The sequence below is a fragment of the Grammomys surdaster genome, unplaced genomic scaffold (genome assembly GCF_004785775.1).
Source record: "Grammomys surdaster isolate TR1022 unplaced genomic scaffold, NIH_TR_1.0 66, whole genome shotgun sequence".
NCBI lineage: Eukaryota > Metazoa > Chordata > Mammalia > Rodentia > Muridae > Grammomys > Grammomys surdaster.
The window spans coordinates 9826949-9844855 of record NW_021604568.1 but is presented as its reverse complement, the minus strand read 5'-3'; the positions used below and the strand labels follow the sequence as shown (position 1 = coordinate 9844855).

Here is a 17907-nt window from a genome sequence, read left to right as displayed (position 1 = left end):
ACCTGACTTGGCTTTCTGTTAACTTGTGTGGACATACCCTTAGGCATCGATGTGACACCATCAACCAGGAACTCTGTACCTGGAGATGAGGAATAAGACGGTTGCTCTTCACTGTTGTACGTGGACTAATGCCTTCTTTTCCAAAATAACAACCTGTATAGCAAGGATTTGAAGCTAAAAAGCTGGACTGTTGAAAACCAGTGAGCTAATATCTCCAGAGGCCACTAACATTGGCAAGAACAGAGTGGAGAGACAGTTTCTTAGCTTTAGAATCACATTATAGATCTACGTCTGTCTGTCCATCATCTATGTCTATCTATCTATCGATCGATCGATCCATCCATCCATCCATCCATCCATCTACCTAATTTGTCTATGTACATACACACATGCATAGCTTTTATGTGTATCAGTGATTTTTCTTTTGGACTTTTATGTCTGTGTACTACATGCCTACCTGGTGCCCATGGAGTCTAGAAGAAGAATCATATCCCTTAGACATGGATGGTTGTGAGCTGCACTGTGGGTGCTGGAATTCAAACCTCGTTCCTCTGGAAGAACAACAAGTGCTCTTGACCATTGAGTCATGTCTCCAGCCCCATGCTCCAAATTTGCAAATTACATTTATTTTTTTGTCTATTGTACGGTTGTTGTTGGGCCTCTGAGAATCCCTACACAGTATGTAAACTGCTTTTCTCGTAAATATGGACTAGCAATAGGTATCCTCTGCTTGCCGTTCTGCTGCTGTGTGGCAGTCACCTGCATCATTCAGGTAGCTGCTTTTCTGTGACACCAAATGTTTCCTGTAGCTCCTCTTACCACCTTGTTTCTGTTCTGCAGCTGACGTCAGGAGGAAGACCACATTACTACGTGTCCTACCAAAGAAGCCCATTTGCACAAATGAAGCTTCCGAAATACGCCTTGCCCAAGGTACTTGTCTGGTTTCTGTGTTCCTCTCACAACTCTTCTCTCAGCTCCATCCTACCTCCACCTTATCCTCAGGGTCACTGCCAGCCTCGTTAGTGAGATCGCTGCTCCTTCAGAATCACTTCTACATCTGGGCTTTCCATTTCCTCTTTGGTAATCTTGTTCCCTTTCTATGTGGGTCCTTCTCCTGCTCTCTTTCTCTCCCTTTGGAATTCTTCCTGTAGGACATCTGGGTTAATTAATAATAGCCTCATTTTTGCCTTTCTATATTAACTATTCCCAAGCAGTATGTTTGTTTGTAAATCAAAACAAACAAACAAACAAAAAAAAACATGTTAAATTTGATGTTGTGGTATAGCAGTTGTTCTCAGCGGGAGTTAGGAATCTGGTTATCTTTAGAGACCTGAGGCACAGCTGAATGTTCTGACTTCCCTAGCCACCTCTCTTTTGAACACTGTGGGAAAGAAAAGTGAGAGACCCTCCATCATTGACTTCCGCAGTCTCTTTTCACAAATTCTAAAAAAACTGTGTTGATATCGAGCGCCACCTAGTGGACAACAAGTGATGTGGGCTTTTAAAAGATGCTTATTAGCAATCTGTTTCTGTGGGTTCTTTTATTTGTTGTGGTTGGTGTTTTGTTGTGGGTTTTGTGAGTTTCAGATCCATCATGCACCTTATCCCTATTCATCTTCCCATCCCCTCATATCTTCCCTCACCCTTGCAACCTCCTCTCTTGCCAAATTATTAGAAACACAACCACATACAAAAAAAATAAAATAAAACAAAACAAAGCATAGAAACCGTCTCACCATGGAAGCTGTAGTATGTCACAGTGTATCTCACAGTATATTCCTCTGTCCACATGTCTTTACTTACAAATGCTCATTGCGGTCTGGAGAGGCCTCTGGCTTCTATGACACCATCAATATTGGGTCTTCACTTGGGCTCCTCCAGGTTATCCTGTTGTCACCCTGTGTCATGAAGATCTTGCAGCTTTGAGTTAGCAGGACTAGCCTTTCACTGGCTGTAGCGGTTCACAGATGGTATAGATTTTGAGAACAGCCAACTCAAAATCCTGGCGTTGTAATTTGAACACAGAATAGGATGACTTTTATTTTGACTGAAGTCTCATCTTTCTTTCTTTTGTATTTTCTTGCATTTGCAACTCCCTGAGGAAGCAGCACCAGCTGTGTGCCCAGGACTGCTCATGATGGGCAAAGACAGCACAAGAGGCAGGGTGGGCCTCTCACGGGAGAGCTTGGCTAACAGCTTGTGCTGCATCTCCAGTAAAAGGGGTTTTATAAATTCCTACCCATTAGAATCAAACACACACTAGCAACTTCAGAGAACCACACCAGGTTACTGGTTAACGATTGTTCTAAGCTAATAGGAGGTGAAGGACAACGGCAACTGCAGGACCACATGTCTATGTGGTGCTACATACACTGAACCTACTGTGATCTTGATCTTTCTTCTTCCTAGACCAATAAGATATAAACAAGAATATAAAACATCACCAGGAATGAATATTGAATAAGATCCGTGTGAATGGAGGAAGGGCTGAGAATGGCTACAGTTGTCCATTATACTTTCCAAGGAAGGTTCCAGAGGGAAGTGTCAACTAGGAAGAACACAGCAAACAACCAAACAGAACAACAACAAAAAAGTGCCCCCCAGGGGATGTGCACTGAAATGAATTGTGTTTCATTCACCAAAAAGTGAAGAAGTCAACTTGAAAGATTTGTAACTGTAAAAACAAGATTTATACCCAATGCAGCAGGAGACCCTGGTTCAACAGGCACATAGAATTGAGCCTAAGTCCGGGGACTACAGATCTCAGGCATTCACATGCTAATTCTTGGGTCAGCATATTCTTCACAGAGTAACCTCAGCCTAAACCAAATTCTGTTTGCCATACAGGCAAGGTTAGATTTTCTGACAGCCATACTAGTATTTAGTTTTGTTTTGTTTTTATGATTTTATCCCTTTGCAAGTAAATGAATGACTTCCACTGTAGTTTGATCTTCACCCCACCACATCTGATATGCTATCTAAACACAGAGGAAGGGAAAGGCCTCCCAGGCCTATGGCCCCCTGGAAATGCTAGTTTAAAATCAAAGAGGCTTTTGTTCATACACTGCTGGAGACTGAGGATGGGTATTTTACATTGCCTGTTCATAGTTATTACAAAGATCCCTGCTGACATGTGTCCCCAGTGGCTTCTAGACAATCCAGAAAGCAAAGTTTCCTTTGAAACTAAATTGGTCATCTACTCCAAGCCCTCCCCTGTCACCCAGATGATCATGTCCCATGACCTAGCTGCATTTGTGTTCTCAGAGTAGAATGTAGGGATTCGTTGTCCTTGTTACTACAGACATGGGAGCTGATGTAGCAAGTACATGGAGTACTTGGTCCAGGTGGGTGTTTATTATGTAAAGCAAAGAGAAGCATCATTATCATGCCATTAGAGCTTCAAAGAGAAGCCTCAGCCTCAGTGTGGGTGGGATGGTTTGCCTCAAACCTGCTGTGTTACATGGCCTTCCTTCAAAGCCAGGGCTGCACCTGCAAAGGAACAAAGCATCCTGCTGACCAAAGGAATGGAGACACATCAGCTCTTTCCTGTTCAACTTTCTGTAGTCACCTACCAACATTGTATCAGATGTTGAAAGAGCAGAGCACTGCATTGGACTGTGTTTAAACAATTAATAATGGTAAAGAAAAAAAACCAAGGGAGCATGGTGGTTAAATGTTGCCATTGCAAGTAACTTCTTGGCCAGTTACACAGTGACATGGAGATAGTCTTTCTTTCTCTAAGTTACTTGCAGCCTATTCTGAGCAACACCAGCGAGATAGATGAGGCAATACGTACAAAAGTGCCTCAAGTGTTTTGGAGGACAGATACTCTATAAAACCAAGGTAATATTATTAGTAGTATGGATTTAGTTGTCTCCATAGTGGAAGATGGATGGGTACCAGGATACAGGGGGTGCAATGGATGCTTGATTCCTAATAGGAGACCGGACTTCAGACCTAGACCCATCACTAACTTGCTTAGAAACCTTGGCTCTCTGGGTTTTATTACTTTCTTCTTGTATTCATTTTTTAAAAAATAAAGAGCTTAGACTCAAAAAGAATATCTCCCTCAACTTGTCACTCAGAATAAAATATCCTTAGTGATATATTGGAAAATTTGGTCTTTTATCCAAATAAGCTTAAAAAGGTAGCAAACTTCAATCAGTATGACTTCTTGAGACACTAAGAGGAGGTCACCAATACCTTAATGTCTCAGGAATGTTTTATCTTTAGTTCCACACATTAATTCAATAGTTTACCACTATGCCTGAAGGAATAAATGAATAATAACTCTTGCCTCTGGGAAGTGAAGACAGGATTACCAGTAGTTTGAGTTCTGGGGTTGGAGAGATGGTTCAGTGATTAAGAGTTTGTCCTGCTCTTCCAGAGGACCTGAGTTGTGTTCTTAGCACCCCTATCAGGTACTTCATGACCATCTCTAACTCTCAGCTTCATTGTATCAGACACCCTCTTCTGGTCTCCAAGGGTACCCACATGTGTGTGATACACACTCACAGAGATGCACACACCCATGCACATGAATAAAAATAAAAGGAGATGTTAAAAAGAGAAATAGTTTGAGGCCAGATTAGAAGATATAGTGAAAGTCAACTTGGTTACATAGCTTGCTATATAGAGTGATCCTAACTTCTAACAAACAAACAAACAGACAAACAAACAAGCAAATATCCATAATCACCACCACCAATAACAGTCAAAAGGCTCTAGCAAAGGGGCTTCCATCCCCATTTAAAAATACGTCAGAATCCAGTTATGCTGGTGCACTGCAGAACATACTTTACAAAGTATTCTAGTATAACTCCAGATAAGAGTCTCCATTGGTCTAGATTCGTGGGAATCTGTGAAACAGTAAGAACACATTTTCTAAATTTGAGGAAATTGAAATAAAATACAAATCTATCAAATCTTTATCCCTAGCGTCATCTTCTAAATTCTGTTTCATGAAATTGCATAAAGATAAAGGAAGGTTGCTTTGCAACCTTATGTAGACTCAGTTATTTTATCCCATCAACATTATGTGTAAAAATTTCTAAATGACCTTGTTCAAGCCACTTAACAGAGCTGCATTTTTAATACGCTTTAGCTACTTCATTGCTGTGATATAATACCTTGATGGAAGCAACTTAAGGGAGAAAGGTTTATCATGACTCTCAGTTCAAGGATCCTCAGAGTTAGAACTGTTGTTGCTGGGCTTAAGGCAGCTGGCCATGGTGCATCTGCTTTCAGGAGGGAAGGAAGGAAGGAGGCAGAGAGAGAGAGAGAGAGAGAGAGAGAGAGAGAGAGAGAGAGAGGTGTCTGTGCTCAGTCACCTCTCCATTTTTAATTCTGTCCAGGATCGATCCCCTTAGTACTACTCCCATCCAGGATGGGTCTTCCCACGTCAGTTGACCCAATCAACAGAATCATTCACAAGCATTCCCAGAGCCTCATCTCCAAGTTAATTCTTATCAAGCTGACAATGTTAGCTATCATCCATGAGTACCAAATCTACACAGTGGATTATGGAGTGTGATTGTGTAGACAAATGGCCATGTTCTCCCAGGATTATGTCCACAAATATGTTGTGTGAGTTGACCAGAGGTTCACTATTGCAGAAATTTACATCAAAGCCCAGAGGTCGGATTGACTATGTTAGGGTCAACTTACATTTGAAACAATTTAATAGAAATTCAGGTTTACAACATTTTGAGGGAAGAAAACATGAATGTGGAATAATTGTTCAATGACTTTAAAGATTTTGGTTCCTATCCTAACTTCAGACCCTATGGGAGGTTTGTCCACATGGATGAAGCAGTGTACTTAAGTATAATTTCCATAGCTAATTTCCTCCATCAGACAGAAAACATTTGGATGAACCTTTCCTTGAGTACATCAGTAAGTGAATATTTAAATATTTAAAAAGCAGAGGAGCCAAATTGATCTTTTATAAATAACAAAAGGGATAGACATCCTCCCTTAAGTGAAACACTCATCATGTGTAAAACATACCCTAAGTGGAACACTATTATAATATTTAAGACTTACTGATTTTATCTTCACTGCCCTGTAAAGGACGGACATGTTCTTGTTATCTAGAGTTGACAGAAATACTGAGTATCGAGTTCCATGACTATCTCATGAACCAATACTGAACTCAAATTATGAGAACCTGAGGTTAAAAGTTTGACTCAAGTTGCATGAACAGTTTGGATTGGAATGGTCCTCAAGGAAGATCATTAGATCTGAACTTCTCTGAAGCTTTTTAAACATAGAAAATAGACAGTTTGTGAGATTTTTATTAAATTATAGAAAAGCCAGGGATGTGTCTGCATTATTCTTTTGCCACATGAATACTTTTTTACAGATATCTTGGTTTATATTTATACTTTTTATTTCTTACTGCTTTATTCTGAGTTTGGAATTTATTCCATGTAGATTTCTTTGTCCACAAGATTAAAAAGCAGCCCAAAGCATGCCAACAGGGTTCCCTTAAAGAAACCACAGCATTGGCTAGAGATAGCCAATTAGGAAAAGTGTTAGACATTAGTTAGTCCTGAATGAGAAATGAAGGATTTGGAAATCTAACCAAATGGCAGAGGATGAAGGTCTCCATTTTTCCTTAATTTTATTTTTACATCTGGTATCCTTAGGAACATCATCTTTTATGATGACACCTTTCTCTCTTGTGATTTTCTCAGAGAATTTATCAGAGGAAAATATTGGATTAGTAGCTGAGTCCTTAGATTAATCACTCAGACAAACATTAATGCTTTGGGAATTTTCTGGTGGACATTTTTTCCCTCGAGAATTTCAGGTGTTGCTGAACCCCTGGCAGCACTTGTCACACATTAGTGTGCATATTATTTATGGAGGGTGAGAAACCTCATTGAAAAGCATACATTAATTCATCAAGAAGCGTATGAGGTTTTGTGTCTAAAGAGCTTTCAGCCAGTAGCAGAAGAACTAGCCCCCAGACTACAGTGGGATCCAGGGCTTGTCTGGTTTTCTTCAGTCCCTGCAGGTTGTCCTTACACTTGCATTGTGCATGTATTCTGAACAAGTAGTGTTTGAACTTGACAAATACATGAGAATGACTGGTTCTCCAAATTCATACATATTTAAGACCACTATCTTCAACTTGTCTATTAAGGAAATTAACTTACAAAGAGGCCACTATGCGTCCTTCTATCTTATTCCATCATGACCTCACTCCTTAACCCCTAATGGGACATGGAAAATAGATGATTAACACTTATCTTCGTTTTTCACATTCCTGAAAGGAGGTGTTCTCTATCTCTCCCTCTTCATCACCCACACTCTTTGGATGCATGCCAGGTTAATGGATAACACTTATCCTCTCTTCACTTTCTGTGTTTTCTTCAGGACATGCATGTCATTAGCACAGATGAGAACCAAGTGTTTGCAGCCGTCCAAGAATGGAACCAGAATGACACCTACAACCTGTACATCTCAGACACTCGTGGAGTCTACTTCACGCTGGCCTTGGAGAACGTGCAGAGCAGCAGAGGCCCTGAAGGCAATGTCATGATTGACCTTTATGAGGTATGTCACCAAGCATCTGTGGTTCCAGAGGACAATAGCATCCAGAGAACCTGGTGCAGTATCAGTCATTTAATTGTTATATTGCTGGTTTCTTGGACAGTCTCACTCCACTTTGGAGAGAGAAAGTCTCACAGAAAATTCTTATTGTTTAATTTGCAACCCATACAATTCTCCAGAATAAGTTTTTTAAAAATTGATTTTGCCAGATAAGAGCAGTTCCAAGGAGATTGGATAGTGTCCGGGGAAGAAACCATCCAATTAAACCGCTTGCATACGGTTGATCTGCATATCATACTTCAAAATATTTTTTTTGTATGTAACAACTCAGTGGGCAGCATTACTTACTTAACTGTCTCTTCAGTGACACTGATGGGGAATTTTTGTATGCTATGAAACGGCATTCCTATTGTTCTTGAAGAAATTCCCAAGTTGATAACCTCAACTGTCTAGTAATCTACCTCATGATGACCCGCACATGAGACAGTCTGTGATCTACCTCAGCTGGCTAGTGATCTGCCTCTCAATGGCCAACACTTGAAAAATATTTGTAAGACCTTTTTTTATAAAATCCTGGAAAATTAAATGAACAAAAAGCACAATGAACCAGAGCTTACTCATGTTTCCTTGCAGGCACTGTGGTTCTTTGTTTTTACAATACCTAATATTCAAAATAAAATCATCTATGTTGGATCAGTCAGTTATAATGATAATCATCACTAAAGGTTTCACTATCCATCTTTGCTATGAACTTCAGTGGTGTTACTCTATACACAGAGTATTCTACTCTTATGGAAACATCATGGATTAGGTACAGACTTACATTTTTTCAATAGAATATGGTATATTACTGCATTTCTTTAGAAAACAGACAGTATTTTCATACATTTTCCTCACAAGGCTCAGGAATCAACATTGAAGAGGGGGCAGAAAGATTGTAAGGGCCAGAAGTAGTAGGTGATTACAGTAAAATAGTGTCTTCTGGACATGACAGGACAGTTGTACGTAGGAACTCACAGTTGCTGTTGACTGCAGGCATAAGACCCGCACAGAATCAACCCAGAAAAAATCCCAGCATTGGTCAGCTTGAGAATTCCCACTCCATGCAAGGAGCTACTGGAAACCTGTGGGTGCTGGGGTACTAAGGAGAGCTAGTTCTGTTCAGGGTTAAATGCCCTGTGAGGTTAGTAGATGTAAAGTAAGCTACTCTTTGGGAATGAATTTCACCTTTTGGACAGCACATGAGAGATTATTCATATTATCTACCTCAGGTGGCTAGTGACTACCTCTCAATGCTCAGCACTTGAGGAAATATTCACAAGATCTGTTTATAAAATCTTGGAAGTTTACATTAACAAAATTTCTTCAGTCTGGATGTATGGTGATGGCTTAAAAACAAATTAGAATAAGTTATTTAATTATATATTCAGGTCTAGAGAAATGCAGCAAAAGAGCTATATTCTATGTGGGAAAACATCTGAAGCGATACAAACACATGCAATAATAGAGACATTAACATTTGGGTAAGCTCAGGAATTCAAGTCTTTGTAAAACAAGAAGCATCCGTGCTATATCTAGTGATAAGCCAGAAACTCAAGCCCAGATGGGCATCTTTTAAACGTGGTCAGTTTCCTCTTTCCTTCAGAAGTTTACAGTGGCCTTTTTCAAGTGGCTAAACCTCTTTCTTTCTGCACAAAACCATGTTAATAGATTGTATACTCCTCTAATAAATAATAAAATAACTGTATGCCTAATTCAGATTTTGGCAGACTAATACAGGATATACCTCATGTATATAACTTAAGAAAATATACTGCCGATCTTTTCATCTTTATATACATTTTTATCACACTTTTCATGTCATGTTTCAGATAGATACAGTGTCCAATAGCTCAACCTCCAATTGAATATTTATTCTGTAAAGCATTTACATAGTTTAAAGATTTAGTGTCAAGAAAGTTCTAGATAAAGTTCGGTTTATAGTATCACATTTTTAGCATCGAGGCTGTCCAGGTTTGAGTGCTAGTTGTGCAGCTTGCTCTTCCTGTTGGAAGGACTCCTAGTATAAGGACGTGCCTTCTGAGCCACACTTGCCTGTTTAAAACATCGAGATGAACATAGCACCCAGTAGTCTGCTCAGAGAATGAAGTCAGTTAATCCTTGGTAACTACTATCTTAGTGCCTGAAATACAATGTGTTTAACAAAGTCTCGAATCTGTAGTATCACCTTGCAGTGTGCCTAGACACCATTTAACATTCTGTTTTCATTGGATTAAAGCCCACCCGTATTTATAAATGCCCAACACATTCCCAACTCTGGGGATTTCAGTTTCTTTCCATGCTGCAATTAGCAGCAGCATATGATGTCTTTTAACACATTGTACTTGTCTTACAAATAAGTATAAAGTTCAGCACTCTTTTCCTCATTTTTAAATGTCCTATGAACACTTAAACTTGAAGTATCTTGTGTTTAAATACGTTGCATTTTCTTGCTTTGTGCCAGCCCCGTAATAGAAGCCTCACTGAGGGTCTATCCCATGTAAAATCACAGTCACTGTGGCACCATAATGACACATTTCCGTCCCTTGCCACACAACCTTTCAAAACACACTCTCAGTCTTTTCTTCTTCCTGATTATGTTTTTTTTTCTTTGTATAAACCAATTCAAAATGGGTTCTCTAGATACATTTTATTCTCTCTCCGAAATGGAGACCATGTCCACTGATCCCTTGATGACGGAACAGGTGAACAAACTGAGCAGAAATGACTTTTCTTTCAGTTATTTGCAGCATTTTTTCTTTTTTCTTTTTTTTACAAATGGCTCTGTAAATTCAAATGTTACATCAGGTATGGGATAAGGAGAATCAGGGTTACCATTGGTCACAACAAGCATTCCTTGTTAATCCTGTGTTTGCCCTTCATGTCTCTTGCTGTTGACTATCTGTAGGGAAACTGCTAGCTTGTATTATCATCACTTTGAGCAGTGGTGTGACTGCATTATGTAAAGGTGCTCTGCATCCTGGGGCAGGGAGAGCAGTGTCTTTGTTTTATTAGCTTGACAGTTCAGAGCGACTCCAATTGAAATTGATGCGAGCAGAACAGCAGTGGCGTATTTGCTGATTACCTAGATAGAAAGAATATTGGCAGACACGAGGCCTGGCACAAATGCTCCCTTAAATCTGATTGTTCTGGCTAGCAGGAAGCTGAAATTCATCCAGCATGAATTTCCTCATAGAATTGCAATGAATGATGAGCGCTTAGAGATAAGTGAAAAGCAAGAGAATCCATAATTGAATTAATAAGCACCATATGAAGTGGAGGTGGGTGTGACGGAGATGGGATCTATGATGTTCGTGTGTGTGTGTGTGTGTGTGTGTGTGTGTGTGTGCTCACATTTTGGGTGACTGAGAAGTATGCCATTCTTTTGTATGCTTCTGCACATCAGTGACCTGCTATTCCTGTGTGTGTGTTTTTGCGCATTCATTTTAGCAAGTGCAAACTTTGCAGAGTATAAATGGAGAGCTGGAGCTGTGTGTCAAGTGCATATGCACAGGTGGAGCTTTGTGGGAAACACAGAGAAAAGCTGAGCACCTATTTAAACCGGCGACCTCCCTCACACACATTGCCACCTAGCAGCAGGAGCCATACTCTCAACTTTGTCACCCTGTGTGTATATGTAATGAAGTCCATTAATGATGCAGACAAAATAGTAGAGACAGAGTATGACTTAGTTGCTGAAATACCAGAATGTTCTCACAGTAAGAGTTATCTGTCCATTGGCATGTTCTCTATTCAAGGAGATAAAGAAGTGTGAGCCAGAAAATTTGGTTACAGACCAAACAACCGGAAATTGATTTTCTGACAAAATTTAGTGATGATAGCTAATATTGTGGGGTATCATAGAAAAAGCACCGTGTAAAGAACTTTCCAAATTTCCTCCATTTAACTCTCACATTAACTTTTAGGTGACTACAGCCACTTCATCTTGTTAAATAAATAGAGGTGAAAGTACTTTCATAAGGTTACAGGGCAAACTTGGGACTTAAATGGGAGCATATGTGAGTTTTCAGTTTCAGTGTATCGCATAACCCCTAAAAGGTCAATAGTTTATATTTTGTATTGGATGTCAGGACTAGACGATAAAGTACATCTTAAGAAATAGCCTTGGTCTTCCCAGATGTGGGGAAACAAAAAACAGAGAGGAAGAAGGAAAGGAAGCAATTCAGAGGAGTCAGAGAAAAGGAAACAATCAGTAGTCAATGGCTGTTGACTTGTGTCTAGACTTTCAGAACCAAGTCCAAAGTTATATTTTAATTCAGACAATAATTACACTTATCAGCTAACTTTGCCTTGTAAAAGGATGTATATTAGTCTGGACATCATGGATCTAAATGTACTAAAATTCTATTATTTGCAAAGAATATGAATGCTTCAAAGACCATGTGGGTTGAATATCACACGTGAACATGTGCCATGGTGACTAGAACAGAAGAGATGTGATGGGTGTGTCCGGGAACTGTGATTTCTAGCATATTTGTGATGAAAGGGATGCTGAGAGCTTTGGATCCACCCTTTGGAAAGGAAAATTAATTAGTGATGATGAAGAGCACTTTGGCTTAATGCAGAATGATGGTTCAGGGCAGCTGAGTGCAAAGGACTGTGGCTGGGAGTGAAGCAGCCTGGCTGACACGTGCAGAATTGACAAACTGTGAGACATAGGATGCCCTAGATATGCAGCAGGAAGGTGGTGTCTTCTGCACATGATATTCAGCTCTTGTTTAGAAGAGAAAACCCAGCCATTGTGATGATGATGATGATTATGATGATGATGATGATATACCATGATTTCGTAAGAAAGGCTGTATCTAAAAAGCCAAGGTCAGTGGCAGAAAATACAAATACTGTCCAGTCCAATCAGAGTCATTACAGGATGTACAATAGGCTACTGTCTTTCTAGGAGAATACTACTGAATCAGGTAGTAGTGGAAAAGCATGTAGGTGGGGAGTGTAGCTCTATGTTAGAGTATTTGAAGAGCATGCACAGGGTTCTAGATCCAGTCACCAGTAGCAGAGAAAAAATGAGGAGGAGGAACATTTACACATTTTTTTAATCAAGTGAGTTTTCTAATTATAGTGGCATGCCTAACTCCTTCAGAACACACACCTATCCTGCCTGAGATACTCAGATGAAAATAGCCCATCCTGATATACAATGCAATAGTGGCCGTGAAAGTGTTCTCTGTGTTACCACAGCTCTTTATCTAATTTCTTCAAATATCACAGTTAATATTTGTAACTTAAGTCTGAGAAGGTAGGAATCATGGTTTGCCCAGCAGCATCAGAGCAAGAAATAAGCAAAGTACTCTAGCAAAGTACCCACTCTTGGCTGACCTTCAATTGGCACACATGAAAAAATTGACATAGGAGGGAACTGGGTAGAGGATAAACATGAAAAGGGGAGATGTCTGATGTCTTTACTTTAAATCATGAAAGAAGTGCCCAGCATCTAGAATATTTTAAATCTCAAAGACCATTTGATAGATGAAGGGACGAGTGCTTAAAATATTCCAGTTATTAGATCTTCAGTGGTTAAAGACATGAAGTGCATGTTCAGGAATTTAATGAATGATTACAGAGTAAAGGCACCAAAAAGTCATGATTGATAGGTCCCTATAAGCAGGATGTGCTAGTGAGATATTTCTTGCATGATACTCTAGACTAAGAAAAATTTGTTTAAGCAAACAATCACACAACTGTCTGGAGTTGGACAGACTGATCAACAGTCCAGATCTGTGGCTGGATGGCGTTGCACGGATTACTTACCACATCTGAACATTTATTTATCCACCTAAAAAGTGATGACAATTTTAAATTTGCAGAAAACATGAAGTTGATTCATGTGCTAAGGTTTATACAAAGCCTCCAAACCCTTGTATTCCATGAGCACGCAATACATTTAAGTAGATTGCTATTATATTTTTTGCCTTATTTAAAGTTTTTGGAGACAAGGTCACAGTCTTGACCTAGACAAGTCTTGACTCAAGTCATGGTAGTACTTTTTCTCATGCCTTCCAGAATTATTGTATCACCTAATGGAGAATTCTTACTTCCAATCTCATTAAAAACAAAATCAGGATTCCTTATTCAAAGTGACTGTACAAGGAATAACTTTAAGAAAGTTATACTTAATAATCATTTGTTTATATTAACTTTATAAATCATGATAGTACAGGCCATTTTAACATCTAATAAGGATTTTAGTGGCTGCTAGAGAAGCCATGGGCTTAGATGATTCCACAAGATTGAAACCAAGACATAGGTACCATGTATATGAGGAACATCATGAAAGCACAGAAGTACTAGGGACTGTGGGTTAGGATGAAGACATTCTTCTTTACCTCTAGAAGAGGTGTACTGAAGAGTCTCACAGGAACAAACAGGGAGAGGTGCACTAGGGGATTGTCTCTGAGATTCCAGGGTGGCCAGCATGAACAAAGAGAATAAGGCATGAGAAGGAACACAGCTCTTTAAGGCTCTTACCTGAGGATGATAAATATGCTGTTCAGCTTGAAGTTTGAGCTGTAGTACTTCACATTCAAAGTCTAATCAAAATGGTATCTTGGCTTGTGATGTTAAATGGCAACAAATAACTTTGAATTACTTCGAAGACTGGTGGAATAAAATTTCTTCATATGAGAAACAATGAGAGAAAAAAATAGATCTAAGCATAGTCAACATCCTCAGAGACTGTTATGCTGAATTCAGTAGGCATGAAATTTAACAGGCCTTTTCCTGGAAGAAGACATGCTCCCAGTAGCAGGATGCATCATAGGAGGATATTTATTGGTAGTTCTGTGTCTGTGTGAAGCTGTAACTTCTACTGGATATTCTTTTCTATTTTCCCTGCCATCCCTCCACTCTGCTCCTTCCTAAGTATGCATGCAGTATGAGTACAGAAAAAGTAGTATGGCATTGTAAACATGTTCTGTCATCCCTAATAGGATACCATTACATACACACACACAAACACACACACACACACACATGCATGATCTCACCCACTCAAATAAATACACACATATGACACCTTCCAATTCCAATTCCATACTCTGTGCACTAACTCTGCTCCTGTAATAAGAAATGGTAGATAGTCCAAGTAAGATGATGAGACCTTACTGAAAAATTGTTGGAATAGGAGGCTTCATTCTCAGGATTACATTGAGAAGCACAGAAAAACACATCCACCAAACTCACAGTGAGCAGTGAAAGACACAGTTGACCATCTTTGTAGGCCAAGCTAAAGAAGCAAAACAATTAAAAGAAAGAAAGCAACGCATACATATAAAGTGTCTTTGTTACGAGAGAAAAGTAACCCAACTCCTTCCAGCTTCTACCCTTGTTGACACACATTCTTGCTTCTTTGCCAAGTTTTATTCTTCAAGATAAACCTGAAGAATGAATTCATTCAGAGATGAATAGCAAAGCCTAGCTCAAGTGGCATTTGATAATGCCAAGCAGTCTGGGGCCAATAAAGTCACCACTTCTACAAATCAAATGAACTAGCTCCTAAACAGATAGGCCCCTTCTTTGTGATGCTTGTGTGAGAAGGGGAGAGGGGAGGGAGGAAAGCAGAGAGGGAGCAGGCTGGAATAGACAACATTATTTATTCATTCTGCTCTTATTTTTGTAACTCTCTAGCGCACTGAATAACTAAGTCGTTTCACATTTCCGGGTAGTGTCTCATTGAGAGGGAAGACCAGCAGCCTTTGTGAAAATTCTGATTTATGGAGTTTCGTTTTTAAAGAAATGGCAGTGGAGTCCTATTTAAGTATGTAACGGGCTCTTGAACATATGCAAAACTAATATTGGGTTTCCTGGGAAGCAGCCCTTTTGGAGTTGTTATCCTGAATTACTAAATATCATTGGTAATTAACATAGAGATTGTGAGAAGTACATTGCTCCTGGAGTTATGGCTTTCACATTTGTTGAGAATCAACAATGGACCAGAAATTGTTGTGGTTTCTGTTGTTTACCCCAGAATGTGGCTTGTTTTCCTGAGTAGTTCAAAGTATTTCTTTCAATAACTCATTTACACCATTTATTTGTTAAAAAATCTTGTTATTCCAAAAGAGTCCAGGTTTGGCCCATCTCTAAATTATCCCAGATGCCAAATTCACAGGTGGAGCCTAATGAGATACGCCTATGTCAAAAACAAAACTGGAATGTATGTCTATAATGGGTTGAGATCCACCCTCTTAGAAATGAAAAATTCTGAGCTATGTCTGCTGAAAGAATTTTGGAAGTCAAAAGTATTTAAACGTGAAAATCTATTCTATGTTACTGAAAATGATTAAACTTGGTCAACAGCTTAGTTTTCTTACACAAAGACTTGGCATGACAGGTATTACACAGGTTTGTGGCAAGCCTTGGAAGGTATATATGCAAAGAAAATGAGCATAGTCCTTTGTATTAACAAGGTTAGGAAAAAGGACAACGCTCATTTATTTGCTTTGCTTAAAATTTATCACACCAAAATATAAAGGGTCTAAGCTTAGTTTAATGTTTTCAAATATGCCTTAAGCACATTTGTTTATTCAATGTGTGTGTTCCAGCTATCTGTAAATGTAATCTAAGTGTCCATTTTCTTATTTGGTATACCTGGTTATTGACAGCTCTACGCCATGATAATGATGGGCATTGAACAAGTGACTGTGGGTATATATGGGATATTATCATTCAACACATTTTGGACCTTTCCCTCACTGATGTCCAGTTTCCTTGGATTGTGGTCATTTCACACAGACTAAATTGTGTTTGGTAAACTCTAAAATTCTGAAGAGATAATCTACCAATGATGATCATTGATGGCACAATTTTGATAGTCTGCTAATTGTTAGCCTTAGCATGTAGAAAGAGGAAGCACATCTTCCATTGTTAGCAATTTATTTATTTATTTATTTATTTATTTATTTATTTATTATTTTTATTTTATTCTTATGGGTGTTTTACCTGCATGCATCCCTGTGTACCACATGTGTGCTTGATACCCATGGAGTCCAGAAGGGGGCGTCAGAACTCTTAGAGCTAGAGATACAGATGGTTGTGAGCTGCCATTCTGGTGCCAGGAACCACCAGAGTCTTCCAGAAAAGAAACTGATACTCTCAATCACTGAGCCATCTGTACAGCCCTGACAGCAACTTATTTTGATAAGAGCAACAACATCATGGTGCCGTAGAAGTGGTTTTTTGATGATAAGCAAGCAATTACACTGAAGAGATGGCTCAGCAGTGAAAAGCATTGGCTGCTTTTCCATGGGTCCTGTGTTCAATTCCCTGAAACTACATGATGGCTTGCAACAGTCTCTAATGGGATATGATCCCCTCTTCTTTCATGGAGCACACATAAAAATACTGAATTCATTCATATAAAAAGAAAACAATTACTTTTTAATAATTTGTTTTTTATAATGCCCAGTAAATTTGGAGAATTAACAGGTAGCACTCTTAAAAAATTTTAAATGTAATCATAGTAATTCTATCAGAGTCTTTCAACTGACTTTTTTCAATTGACTGGGACTGCAGATACCTCAGTAATTTAGGTAGTCATTATAACCATGCACTCTGAAACTATAAAGTTCTGGGTCACGATCCCAGGTCTGAAATTTACTCTATGTTATTTATAGTCTGATCTTGGTTGAACTTGTGATATTTCTCACATGTGAAATAAAATTAACAATCATTTCACAAAAATAATATTACAAAGATTAAATGAGAGATTATATATTTAATATCCTGCCTAGAGTCTAGCACACAAAATAAGTTGCCCCTATCTACTTATTGCTTGTCAAGTAAAAGGCTTAAAAAAGTTCTGGAGTTTCTCTCTGGGGAATGATGGCCAACAACATTCCATAAGACGATAAGCTCCCGAAAGTTCACAGTTTATATGAAGGGCCATGGTTTGGTTTTACATTTTATGGACTTGATAAACAACCCAGAGACATACATCTGTCATTATGTGATCATAGCATGGTGATTTCACTACATTTAGAATTCCCTGTGCTCCACCTCTTCACACCTAGCTCTGAGTCACACCTTGGCAACTGCTGACCTCTTTGTGGGCCACAGCTTTGAGTTTCCAAGATGTCATGTGGTTGTCATCCTTCACTTAGAATGTGCTTGGGTTCCCTACTCCTCCCTCCCCTGTCATGTTATGGGTTAATGGTGTGTTTTAGTGTCAAATATTATGCTGGATTTTGTACATGCCACTATATATTTTACTTTCCTCCTCATAGTGGGCATCTTGTCAGTTTCTCATTTTTGGTGATTAGATAAAGTTATTATGAACAC

General features: G+C 39.0%; 1 protein-coding gene across 4 annotated transcripts in view; it reads left to right on the top strand.

Moving 5' to 3' along the window:
- The window catches only part of Sorcs1 (sortilin related VPS10 domain containing receptor 1), a 508764-nt gene that overhangs the window by 392826 nt on the left and 98031 nt on the right, over positions 1-17907 (top strand). For all 4 annotated transcript variants that reach the window (XM_028773166.1, XM_028773182.1, XM_028773180.1 and 1 more), the window contains exons 8-9: positions 841-930; positions 7384-7563. In XM_028773166.1, coding sequence (XP_028628999.1) covers positions 841-930; positions 7384-7563 — 270 coding nt within the window. The remainder of the gene's footprint in view (positions 1-840; positions 931-7383; positions 7564-17907) is intronic.